The sequence below is a fragment of the Leuciscus leuciscus genome (genome assembly GCF_965113295.1).
Source record: "Leuciscus leuciscus genome assembly, chromosome: 17".
Taxonomy (NCBI): domain Eukaryota; kingdom Metazoa; phylum Chordata; class Actinopteri; order Cypriniformes; family Leuciscidae; genus Leuciscus; species Leuciscus leuciscus.
This window is the reverse complement of record NC_138741.1, coordinates 12,349,956-12,363,703: the sequence shown is the minus strand read 5'-3', so window position 1 is coordinate 12,363,703 and position 13,748 is coordinate 12,349,956. Positions and strand designations below refer to the sequence as shown.

Here is a 13,748-nt window from a genome sequence, read left to right as displayed (position 1 = left end):
TTGCTTGTACTGAATTGGCTTTCGTCAATTCTTTCAAAAAATAAAATAAAAATACAAATAAAATGCATGTTTTACTAACTAGCCTACAGTCACTTCTGTGGATTATTGAGTGCTTAAATGGATGACTTTAACCTGTTCAGACAAAGCTAAGATGTTAGAATTTGTCATACATTCAGCCCTACCCTATTACACTGACTCTTGTTACCTCACAGGAAATTGACTGTGGAGAGTAAAACATGCTTCAACAAAATTAGAATGCTTATTGCCTAGTGGGAACTAAGGGATGGTCAGGCTGGCTAATAAATGTCTTGCTTCTTACTTACATTTTTATATATATACTTAGAAAGCATTGCTTATAAATTGAAATAAAAATTTTTTTTTACTGTATTTTTGATCATATGGCTAAATGCAGCCTTGAAGAGATTTCTTTCAAAAACATAAAAAAATACTGCCCCCCAAATTTTGAAAGGTATACGTATCCATAATAATATGGTAACAGATGAAATATATGTTTATTACCCATAGCAGACTGTTATTTTTTGTTGCATAGCAACGTTGTGTTAAGGACTGTCTTCTAGAGGAAGGATGCCACTTAATGAATTTGCTACCATTTTAATAAAACATTGCGTCCTTAATATTTTTAAATATGAAGTATAGCCTACCGGTTTTATAAAGCAAAAAATCAATACATGCCTTGCTGTATTGTGATTAAAGCCATAGTTAAACGTGTTGCAATTATGACCTTGTAATGATGTCCTTTAGCCATGTCTGTATTCTCAATGTACTTGGCCTCTATTGTTTATTTCTACATGCTATATGTGATTGTGTATTATTATTGTGTTCAGAAATCTATCCTTCTCTTTAAATCTGTGCTGGAATTTCAGCATCCTTTCTTATCATAGAGCTGAATACTGTACATGTTTGCAAACCCCCAAACACACCTTGTATAAACTCAACTAGCCCTTAGAAGAAGCAAAGCAATTATCTTTCCAATCTGATTAATTAGAGAGATGGTATTTGGGTCTCAGTAGGTAGGCTAGATCTGCTGTTGATGCATCCAGTTCCCAATCATGATGCTGATGGTGATGCTGGGGATGAGTAGGAGGAGGGGGGATCACCATAGCAATAGTGACGTCACCCCCCTTGCTCTAATTGGAGGAAACCCCGTGGCTACAAGTCAGAGTCTACGGGTCAACCGAACTCATTCGCGCCGGCCCGCCTCCATTCCCCGCGCTAAGCTGCTATTGGATAATAATTTGAAGAATAACGCGTTATAGTCGGGAAGCGCGGCGTCTGATTGGTTGACAGGCGGGATTAGCGACGTCCTACGGTAACACTTTCGATTGTCTTTCTCTACTACATTTTTTCCCTAACCATCCGAGCTCAAAGGCTATCAATCCGTTGGAGTCAACCGTTGATCGAGAGGTGAGATGCCATCTAATAGATTTAAGGTGTTATGTTTATTTATTATACAAGCTTAGATTCTTAAATATAATTTATATTGTTGCAATAGACGGCGTAATCAGTATAACCGCGCTGCTCGGTTGAGAGGCAGGAGGGGCTGCCAAACTGCGTCCACATCGATCAGGGGAAAAAATGTTGATTTGCTTATTACAATGTAGTAAACATTTATTGCCCTTTGATGTGCGATTCTTGTAGTCGCAGATTGAATATTTGTTGTCCAAAAATATAACATGGATTGGACAAGATGAGACCCATCGCTGTTAAAGGCGGGTCGTCACATCGCTACAATTGATTTAAAAAAATAAAATAAAAATTATTTAGCTGATTTACATCAGCCTGAAGATGATTGACATAGAGCTTTATTGGTAGTATAAATTAAAATGTATGTTGATATAATATGCATATCTGACGGCTAAAATTGTCAAATAACGCCTTGTATAATGAGCAGTAACCTCATTGCTACGGAAATCAGGCTGGATTTCATTGATTCATATTGACTCGGTATGATTGGGATCGGTATATTGAACTGCGATGTCCTACTTTGTGTAACGTTACTTTAAATCGAGTCCACTTTGGAGATATGTATGGTATATGTATGATATTTTAGTGAACAGGGCAGGGCTATATGGATCACACTGACACAGATGTGTTAAGCCGCACACACACACCCTGCCCTTGTCTCCAAACCTAGTGAGCTGCCTATCTAACGTTAGACAGCATCTGTCGGAACGCGCCCAGAAATGCTGTCTGTTTCGGTGGGCAGCTCACTTTTTAAGACGCATCCATTAATCTCAGCTGAAATCCGTGTTTTTAGACCGTGTGTTGAGACTGAAAGCGTAAGATTCACACGGAAGAGCATTGGTAGCGATTTTGGCTCATTTCAGTGATTTGAATCTTTTGAATCATTCACCAAAAAGATTTGTTCACTGATTCTTTCAAACAATTGCATTGTTTCGCCTGTAGGTGGCGGAAAAAAATGGCGTGTTTTGACGTGGTATGAACGAGGAATTGAACTATTCTCTCAACCGATTCTGTTATTCAGTTAATTTACTATACGAGTTCATTGTTAGACATCCTTAGATCTCCTAACATGGACTTGTTCAGTAAAGGGTGTATTTGTTGATGATATGCTACACCTCTTGTACTCAAATGCTATTTGCTTGTGCTACAGCCAAAGCACTCGCACACTACAAAGGGGAGAGACTTCAGTGAACAGAATGATTCGTTCACATAAAATGATTCTCTAATCAATATATGGAGTGTGACTGTCATTATCTTTCCCCCTCAGCCTCTCCAGGGATTAAGCAGCGGTTCATTCCCCTCCTTTGATCAGTCGAGTGTCCCATAGACCTAGAAACACTCACAGACTTAAAGAAAAGCAGCAGGATGGACAGAACAGAGCTCATCCAGAAGGCGAAGCTGGCCGAGCAGGCCGAGCGCTACGACGATATGGCAGCCTGTATGAAGTTGGTGACTGAAGCTGGGTCCGAGCTGTCTAACGAGGAGAGAAACCTGCTATCCGTCGCCTATAAGAACGTGGTGGGTGCCCGGAGGTCTGCCTGGAGGGTCATCTCCAGCATCGAGCAGAAGACTGAAGGAAACGACAAGAAACTGCAGATGGTGAAGGAATACCGGGAGAAAGTGGAGTCCGAACTGCGAGACATCTGCAACGATGTGTTGGTGAGTATGCACGTCCATACAATGCAAAGACATAGTGTAATGTTTTTAGATCAAATAATTTGTGATATCAGTGGATGAACAGTATGAAAGGAAACCCTACACACAATGAAGAATGCAAATGTCTGTAATAGGGCTCAAGTGTAGTTTATTTATAGAGCCCATTACTACACTGTAGACCAAAGTACTGTACAGACAGTAAAATACAAATATATATAGGCTATAAAAAAAACTACACAAAACATCAAAGCACAAAATGCTCAATTAATTGAAATAAATCACGATATGGCTCAGTGCGATTATCAAATTGCAAATCGCAGTTTAAATAATTAAATATATGCGCTTTAGAGTGATATACATTTTAAACACAAGCAGCTCGTGATCCAGTGTCACTGTAAAAGCTGCCCCTAATGCAAACTAATCTCTACATGTCTTCTGAGTTTGGGTCACTTTATAACTTTATGTGCCAAAAATCTTCCCAAACTTGTAATGAGAAGTGAAATGAGAGGGCTCCTTCAAGGGCTCCTGGCAGTGTTTTGCCTAAATAACAGCTGCATTTTTTTCGAAATTACATTTTAAACCAGAATTATCAGAAAAATCATGCAATTCCTTTAATCATGCACTTCAAACCAGTATACACATAATACAAAGATTCCATTGCTGCCATTTTGATTTTTTTTTACTTTTTTTTGTGTGACATTTAACAGTGTATTATTGTTTCACTTTAATCTTCAATGTTAAGAATATATTGCACAGCACACCAAAGAGCAAAATAATGTACAATTTTGAATAGAATTTGTACCATTAAGTGGTATTTGCTGAATTAATCACACAAGCAAAGTGCCGTTGTTCTGAATATTAGCACTGCTGCGATTCAGCCATAGACATAGGCTATGTGCACATATCAGAAAATGTGTTCCTCTGCAGACCACATATGTGCAATACACATAACACGGCAGAGAATATGTCCTCTTTTCTGATGGAACAGCAGCCCAGTTTTGGCTCTCGCTGGAGACGAGGGTGTCTATATTAAGGGGAGCATGCACAGTCTTGCACAAGGACAGTCACAGTCTCATTATTTTTATATCTAGCTTATGTAGTGATAAGTCCAATTAGAAGGTGTGCAGTTTGTATTTAATACCTTTTTGTAAAGCAAACCTCTCTTGATGTAATTGGTATGAAGTGAATGAGAAGTGTTTCCATTTAGACACTTCCCACAGAGGGAAGTGTTTATTTATATAGTCAAATCATGTGCTTGGCTTTGTCTTTGCCTTATCCACAGAGAGATGAGATGATCAAAGGTCAGAGGTGGGTGTGTGTGAAGGTGTGTTCTGGTGCAGTTTAGTAACGCTGTCTGAATTGCTGTTGGGTAATAGTGATTTGTGCAGTTCCTCATTCTCAATGCTTGTGCTACTGGTGGAACAATTCAGCCTCATCCTCTCAGACACTTTGTTTCTTTAAATAAATACAATGTTTAACATTGCCTGAAGGAGGTTTGTTCTAAAAATGGAAGCTGTGGTTTATTTTCTCTTAGCCTGTGCTGAAATGGTAGGACGAGGCTGCTATTGTGCATCAGAAAAAGTGGTGTATTAATAAAGAAGACCCTGACATGTAAGATATAGACAAATTAGCGGATTTTAATTATATTTGATATATTTTATTTATCGGTATTAGATAAAAATTGGTCGTTATTGGCTATTAATGTGTTCCTCTATTTTTACTCATCTAACGCTCTCTTAAAGTTATACTTTTAAAACACTAATTATTTAATAACACATTTAAATGAAAGCTTTGGCCAATCTAAAAATGAATAACCATGTTTCTTACTGGCTAAATTCACTTGTTGTTTTTACTGGGGTTTTTTATTTTTAAGGGGTCCTATTTATGCCCTTTTATGAAGTCTTGATTTTGGGGTTTACTAGAATATGTTTTTTCATGCTTGATTGTTAAAAAAAATCATTATTTTTCACATATTTTACATTATTACAGCTCCTCTCTCCACAGTCTGGTTGAACTCGTCATTTTCAATGAAGCCCCTCCTTCCGAAATACGAAATGTGCTGTGATTGGTTAACTTGCGCAGTGTGTTGTGATTGGCAGTGCTTAGGGCGTGTTCGGGAATTGTCACGCCTCTTTATAACCGCTAGCTCTAATCTGATCTAAATATTAATGATGGCGTCAATTTCAAACCATTTCGAGCCCGATTCAGACCCTGACCATTTAAACTAACACTAACAAACTAACATTTAAACTAGCACGGACTTTGTAAGCACAGATTTCACAGGATGTTTCAGAGTGGTATGTTTTTTCCTGTCATTTTCTTATAGATACAATGTTATCCACCATTTAGTCGTACTTGTCGGAAAACTATGGTAATACAAACAGTAATCAATCACAAAATCATGGATCATTTTCCTAAGGGATGGTGAACAGTCTTATACAAGCAAGAGCTTACAAAAGCTAAAGTAAAATACATCAGTACTGTTATGTTAGTTAACAGGCTAGCGGAGGCAAAGCTTTGCCCTTCGTTTACATCATATCTATCATAGCAACTACTGGTCGACCGATATTGGTTTTTAGATAGCCGATGCCGATATCTTAGAGAGCAGGGTGGCCGATGGCCGAAATGAAGCCGATATATATTTATTTAAATTGATATTTAATAAATTAGAAATAAATTATTTGAAAATAATAATTGAATACTAAAATTGCAATGAAACTGAAGTAGTGACAGATCCTTTCCTCTGTATTGTGATGTACATTTAAGTGAAACAGATTGTCGGGAAAAAATGCAGAAGCAGGGATTTGGTTCGATCCATTGGTTGTTGATTTGATGGCGGCAGATCTGAATGCTTGCAGTTCATTGTAAGAAAGGGGCGGGGTTTAAGCAGACTAAAGCCCTGTCCACACGGAGACGCGTTTCGCTGTATACGTATACATTTTTTATCGTATTGGCGTTTCGTCCACACGGATCCGGCGTTTTCGGAGACTGAAACCGCTATTTTTTGAAACCGGGTCCCAAGGTGGATAAATCTGAAAACGCCGCCCTTGCGTTTTCGTGTGTACGGCCAATCCGTACATTTTGCGAAACGATGATGTCATCACACCAAGTGTCAACTAGTCAGACACCGTTAAGTCACAGCAACTACATTTATGGTTTTTCATATTGTTCAACAAAGTTCTTGATTAAAAAAGAAAAAAGAAAAAAAGAAGCTACTGTGTCTAATATTATTGTTGTATACAGCGCGCAAGGTTTATGCGCGAGCTCCAAGTCTTCTTCTCCGTTTTTAGTGTATGTCTGAGGCAGAATTACAGCGCCACATACTGGTCTGGCATGTATACTACATCGTTTTGAGTCGGTTTCAGTGGTTTCGTGTGTACGCAGATATTTCTTGAGACGACGCCGTGTTTACGGAATTTTTTTTTTGAACGGGAAAAAAAAATATCGGATAGGGAAAGCTCTGGCTTCGTGTGGATGTGGCCTAAATGATTGGAGAAGTCAAGCATCCATCCTCAGAGAGATGTCGTTTCACTGGATCTTTGATTAAAAATGATGGAAAACAAAAAAAGAAATATGAATGAATGAATCCTTCACAATAAGCTCAATAACATGCATTTATAAAATAGGGTGAATTTCCATTTTATGCCTACATTAATATCAGCCATTTATCAATTATCTGCTATAACATGAAAATATTAACTTTTAATATCTGTAAAAAAAAAAAGAATATATTGCTTTCTCCAGAAAGCGAAAGTAGCCGGTCACTGTAGTTTCCTTCTAGTAAGTCAGTGGGGCTGTTATCAGTGGTTTTTCTGTAGTCCAGTCTAAATCCTTGTGAGTGGTGAACTGTGTTTGTGTAGTGAGTCATGGCCAGTTTCTGTGCACGGTTTAGTGAGAACTGGAGTTTGATTTCCCAGCTTGTCTTTGATGGCTAAGGGTGTGTCTGTGACTCATCTCACTGTTGAATCTGCTCCGGGATCAAGGTTGTTCCACACCCCCACCTGTCCAGACCGCCTGCCACATGCTGCCAGCTCTCATACTCACAGTAGGGAGAACTAGGCTCAATGAACAAGTGCCAAGTGTTTCCAGCATTTATCATTGATTTATATTTGTTACAACATTAGGGGAATGTTTAAAAAGATGTTCACCTGTGTGTGTACATGATCAACAACTAAAAATATTTATTTTGAAATGTATTGTTTAATCTGGTGAATTTGTAACAAGAAGCACGTTGACTGTAGCTGGGATGGATTTAGAAACAACTTCTCAGAAAGAGTTTTAGATTTCTGACTGTCCAGCAGTTACTGTTTCCACACTAAAGCACAGCATGCTAAATGTTCCCAGAGAAGATGGCACTAAACTCCTCCCCTTTACAGCATCACCACTAAAAATATTAAAACTTAAACAAAAAGATAAGTTAACCTTACTTTTAAACCAGTCAGCTGTTTGGAAAACTAGTAGTAGACCATCCTTAGTTCAAACACACTGCAGTTCAAAAGTTGGAGTCAGTAAGATTTTTCTTAGGTTGCATGTAAAAACAGTAATGTGAAATATTATTACAATTTAAAATATTTTATATTTGAATATATTTTTAAAATGTAATTTATTTCTGTGATGGCTGTGATCTGAATTTTCAGGATTACTCCAGTCTTAAGTGTCACATGATCATTCAGAAATATTCTAATACGTTGATTTGAGAAACATTGTTTCTCATGTTGAAACTGTGATACATTTTTTTCATGTATCTTTGATGAATGGAAAGTAAAAAATAAAAACAGCATAGAAATATTTTGTAACCGTGTAGAAGTTTTTACTGTCTTTTAAACAATTTCATTTAGTCCTTGCTGAATAAAAGTGTTTTTAATGTTTTTTCTCCCCCCCCCAAAAAAAACAAGCCCAAATTTTTAACCTAATGTAAGTCCATACACATAAATTAGGCCTAACACAAAGTCTCAAAATGAGATTTTAAGTTTGGATGCTCAACTTTGTGCTATTTTGTGTACATCTGTTTGTAGTCTTTTCAAATGCTGTTATTTTAGGTCAGAAAAAGGATTCTAGTATAGCACTGACCTTGTTTCTCTGGATTGGTCATCAAGACTGCCATCTCTGTGCTGAGAATCCTTGACAAGTGTGAAGAATGAAAAAAATGCTCTGGCAGGCCTTTCACCTCAGGCAAGCATGAAGAAACAGGCCCTCATGCCAGAGAATGTTTCTTATGCTTTTGGTTTTGTCTGCTTTGACATTTTAGGGTGCAGTTTGTACTCTTTAAAGCCCAAAAAATGATTTGCATGCCTTTGGTTAGAGGGATAGTTCATCCAAAAAAACAAAACAAAAAGTCATTTACTCATGTCGCTCTGCACCTGTAGGACTTTTTCTTCGGTGGAACACTAAATAAGTTATGAAAAACTATACAATAGAAGTCAATGGGGTCCAAAGCCCTGGACTTTCATTGTATGTCAAAAAACATGTTTACTTGTTACCACAGAAGAAAGTCATTCAGGTTTGGCATGACATGAGCTAAATAATAAATGATGGCTAAATAAAAATAAATAACATAAATAAAAATGTTGGGTTTACTTTCCCTTTAATCACTAAGAGAGCAATGAAATGTTGGACTTTCCTAAATTTAATCAAATGTCCTAGCAGTTCACTGTGTGCTGATATGTTTCCTAATGATTTCTGTGTTGTAACAGTGTCTGTGAGGCACAGAAGTGTAGGAGGAAGCAGAGAAAAAATAAGCTCTCGTTGCATTTTCTGACCTGATCTTACCATAGCGTGGTAAGGAGTGGGTCATACCTCATGATGTTGTGTTGGCCTTTCTGTGGTAATCTGTCTCATCCTTGGTATGGTGGTTAATCTGGTATTTACCCGTGCCTTAAAGCTGTTGCTTTCACTGACACAGATTACTGCTGAAGCAGTCTTAGATGGATGGGAAGACCCAGCAGAAGGCTAGCCTCTGAGACTCAGATTAAGTTTAAATCTGGACTAAAATGAAGTTTGGAGTGAAATCCCTTAAAACTGTGGTAACGGCACTAACAGGAGGATGAGCTGATACTTAGCCTGTATTTGGTGGTTTGTGGACGTTTATTTGGGTCTTGGAGAAATGACATGAAGAAAGTGTCTAAACATGGTCTAGAGCTAAGCCTTCATGCCTTTCCACCGGTTCATTTCTTTCATTTACTCTTCTTCTACAGGAGCTGCTGAATAAATATTTAATTGAGAATTCCACAACTCCAGAGAGCAAAGTCTTCTACCTGAAGATGAAGGGCGACTACTACAGATACCTTGCTGAAGTTGCCTCAGGAGATGACAAGAAAGGTAAGAATGCATGGCTGCTAGTTTTGTAGGTTTCACAAACATGTTTGCATAAAATGTAGGACTGGACTTTCCTTGGTATGACGCAACTGGAAACATCGAAACAAGGGGAAGTTTGTCTCGTGTCTTGAGTCATCCGCTCAATACAAATGCTCATTTTCTTTCCTTTTTTCTTACTTTCTTTAAATTTCATATATTAGTATTTTTTGGATGGCCTGGTTTTAGGCTTCTTTTTGCAGCTTTGTAGGCCCGAACGGTAAAGATTTTTTACTGTTGCCAACATTTTTACTGACCCCACCACAAAAACATATTTTTAGCAGTATATTTGTATGAGTAGGTTAAGTAAAAAAATAAAATATATATATATAAACATTTACAATATTTAATGTGGTATTTCATATATTAGCAATGTATTTTATGTGCAAGTACAATATTTTATGAAACATTTACAATATTTGTAGTAGTATTTAATAAATTAGAAATGTTGTTTTAGTTAGTCAAAAAGGTAGAATTTATGCAGCTAACGTAACTCCATGAATTAATAATCACAGTTATGCTTAATATGCAAAATATTACAGATTTTATACTGATTTATAACTTTGAAGCCATTCAGAATTGGTAAAAGCAGCACTGGCCAGAAACTTCATATTATTGTTGAGCCCTACTTTGACATTATTGTACCCAATATGCATTGCATGACTAACCATTTACTTTTCTTTCTTTTTTTTACAGCAACCATAGAAAACTCTCAGGATGCTTACCAGAAAGCATTTGATATAAGCAAGACAGAGATGCAGCCAACACACCCCATCCGTCTGGGTCTGGCCCTAAACTTTTCTGTCTTTTTCTACGAGATCCTTAACTCTCCAGAGAAGGCCTGCGCCCTTGCTAAACAGGTACCTTTCAAATTACGTTTGCTTATCAAATACGTTTGCATTCATTACGGATGTGGAAATTTTTTCATCTTTAACAATGTGTTTTTGTACAAATTTAGGCATTTGATGAGGCCATAGCAGAGCTTGATACGCTGAACGAAGAGTCTTACAAAGACAGCACTCTTATCATGCAGCTACTGAGAGACAACCTCACAGTAAGTAACAGCAAAGCCATTTTATTTCCTCACAGGTGATTCGATAGTGAGCGTAAGGCATCGCAAACAGTTTTTAAAATGTATAGAGGCTTTGAAATAGCTTTTTTGGTTTGATAGAGTGGAGAAATAGCAAAAAATTTAAAAACAGAGATGTGATTTAAGAGATCAGAAAAATCCCTCTGTTGACAATCATATAAACCGATCGAGTCTCTTCAGAAAATTTTGACTAAACCACTCAATTCATATAGATTAATTAATCTCTTTATGAACTCTTTGAAGCGTCAAAATGGTAGTTGCATAGACTGTCAATGGAGGGACAGAAAGCTCTCAGATTTCATCAAAAAGTTCTTCACTTGTGCTCCAAAAATGAACAAAAGTCTTACAGGTTTGGAACGATATGAGGGAGAGTAATTATTGACAGAATTTTAATTTTGGAAAGTTTTGCACTACAATCGGCTGCTTTTCATGCTGTTACATGAGGTTTTTCACAGTAAAATGAGCAAGAAGTAAATATAAACTATAGTAGTATATAAGTAATTCTAAAATAACATGGATTGTGTTCTGATCCTGGTATATAATTTTTTTTCTTCCACCAGTTATGGACATCTGACAACGCACCAGATGAGGGAGAAGGAGGTGAGGGAGGAGAGAACTAATCTACACACTCCTTCAGCAAAGAAAACAACCTTTTTACACATCTCCTTTCCTTTATCACTCCATGTCAGAATTCCTCCAGTAAAGATCAAACCCATGATTAATGAAGAGCTGTTTATGAAAAAACAAAATCATTTAGTCTTTTCACAAGTGCAGCTTTCGGACAAGAAAAGAAAGTTATTTGGGGAGAAACCCTGTTCCTTAGTTTGTTTGTCTTGGCCTTCCATAATGTGCAGTTTCTGCTGTAGAAAAGTATGACTAGTGTCATTTTATACAAACATAATCTTAAAGTAATAGTTAACGGAAAATAAATTAATGAATAAATTAAAAATAAGGACATGCATTTCATCACAGCTAAGTCTGAGACTAAAAAGTAATTGCAGGGATATTAAAAGCATTTAGATAACTGTTGTCATATACACCTACTGTATCTTGTACTTTAACACTCTTACCTGTTTCACCTCAGCACTACCACAGGTTGTGCACTTCCACTGAAAGCGGTGGTCAGTCACGCTTTAGATAGTTCAATATGGAAATTTAACACAAAAAAAAGACGTTTGTTGAAATGGCGTGCATTTCAGATTTTACTTGGAAATATTAGCATCTGCAGTGGTATGTAGTATCTGACGGTCCTCAGTTTATAAACTGTTCAATTATATATATATATTTACAGTTTTTCACTTGATTTTGGCCTGTTTAGTGTTCCCTTTGCTTTTTATGGAAATCAAAATCATCCATAGAAATTCAAACCATTTGTAAGATGACTTAGGGCATATTTTATTTTATTTGTTTAGTAATGCTATGTTAAAAGTGAAACTGTGTATTTAGCAGTACCCAACTAGCATGCAGACCAGTTCTGACACGATCTGTGGCACAATGTGGTAATATGGTCTTGATGGTTTGATTCACGTATTAATGGCCCACTCTAGAAATGTATTTCACATAACGCATGTTAAGAACGATAGAAGACCAGAAACAAGTATCTTTCTTCTGACTGCTAGCGTTGAATTTGTGTTGTTGGCAAATAACATTGCCTGTGTATGTCCAGAACACTGGAATGGGAATCAATGCCATATTGCCAATATTAAAGTTCTGTTTAGTACTTTTCAATGCATTGTGCACAGGTGTGTGGTTGTCCAGAGAGTGTCATTATAGTTTGGACCACTATTACCTTGTTTCTCCTTTTTGTCTTTTTTTTATTGTGTATGTGATTTTTCTCTCTCTCTTAATTTCCCATGGATTTTAGTCTCACAAAAGCCTTGTGAAAATGTTTTATGCCCTATGTATGTTATGTAACATGCTTAAAAATTACATTTTATAAACCAATTTGCTGTCCTGTGTTTTTTTTTTTTGTTACATTTGCTTCATCTTAAATTGTGGACAATCTTCACTTTGGAGAGTTATAATGGAGAATTGGACTACTTGGCCTGTATCTCCATAATTATTAGGTTTTGAGTCAAAAGTGTATTTACACGTGCTTTGCTTGTTCTGGGTTTGTATGTTGGTTTCAAACATGATTCAACATATATTCAACATGATTCAAAAATCCTCCACATAGATGACAGACTGGACTGAACAAAGAACACACAAGAGATCTACAGAAAGGGCCAGAGCCAACTCTACTTCTTGAGAAGATTCAGGTCCTTCAATGTGTGTCGATGCTAGTGCCCTGTTTTACGCTGTAGTGTGCTGGGGCACTGGGATTATAGCTGGAGATGCTGAATAAGCTTATTAAGAAGGCAGGCTTTGTCGTTGGAGTGGATCTGGATATTATTGAGGCTGTTGCAGAGAGTAGAATAATGTCCAAACTGCTGTCCGTTACAAACAATACCTCACACCCCCTCCATGACATGCATGCTGGAATGAGAAGTACATTTAGCAATCGATTAATCCAGCCCTGGTGCATCAGAGACTGTTAAAGGAGATCATTTATGCTTACTGTTGTGAATTCATCTATCATCTATAACCCTTCACCCTATGAACTAGGTCTCTGCTCATCTCATAGCTGTACTTAATGCAGTCAATTCAAGGAATAGTGCAATTTATTACATTTTTTTTTTTTTTTACACTTCAACAAATATGTGCAATAATTATTGTTTATTGGCACTGTTTTATAGGGTCTTGGCATAATTACAATATGCAATAATATATATTTTTAATTTATATAACTACTTGATTAATTTCTAACTGTGGGTTAAATTTGTTTATTTATTGCATGTGTATAGTATGCCGTTTTTATTTTTATAGGGTATATATTTTTATTGGGTTTATATCATAATCTGTTGTGATGCTAAAACACTTCAATTTCTCACGTGGGATCAATAAAGCTACCTACCTACCAAACTAAAAATAGAAAAGACTAGTTTTAATACAGTAATTCACAGTATTACCCAAAGCACCCCCAGTTGGTTGTAAAAGTAATTAGTAATTAGTTTTTTAAAAATCCCAAATAAGACAGCAAACATTAAAGGTAGGATTCCCAGTTTTAGTTGAGCAGAGGCTTAGGCTATATTAAAAAAATAACAAAATATAAAGTAAAAAGTTATAT

General features: G+C 36.7%; 1 protein-coding gene and 1 long non-coding RNA gene across 3 annotated transcripts; one reads left to right on the top strand and one right to left on the bottom strand.

The window, feature by feature from the left end:
- The first annotated feature begins 1,267 nt into the window (after positions 1 to 1,267).
- On the top strand, positions 1,268 to 12,526 carry ywhaqb (tyrosine 3-monooxygenase/tryptophan 5-monooxygenase activation protein, theta polypeptide b). 2 transcript variants are annotated; one of them, XM_082142879.1, is made up of 6 exons: positions 1,268 to 1,425; positions 2,753 to 3,144; positions 9,336 to 9,459; positions 10,189 to 10,352; positions 10,451 to 10,546; positions 11,143 to 12,526. In XM_082142879.1, the coding sequence occupies exons 2-6, from the start codon at positions 2,851 to 2,853 to the stop codon at positions 11,200 to 11,202; spliced, it is 738 nt and encodes a 245-aa protein (XP_081999005.1). In that variant the 5' UTR covers positions 1,268 to 1,425; positions 2,753 to 2,850; the 3' UTR covers positions 11,203 to 12,526. The 2 variants fall into 2 exon arrangements, with proteins under 2 accessions (XP_081999005.1, XP_081999006.1); XM_082142880.1 differs by lacking the exon at positions 1,268 to 1,425 and adding an exon at positions 1,427 to 1,451.
- LOC309479037 lies at positions 3,838 to 9,329 on the bottom strand. Its single transcript, XR_014199142.1, has 2 exons — positions 6,623 to 9,329; positions 3,838 to 6,032 (listed from the first exon to the last, which is right to left on the bottom strand). It is a non-coding gene; the product is annotated as an uncharacterized lncRNA (long non-coding RNA).
- Positions 12,527 to 13,748: the final 1,222 nt, after the last annotated feature.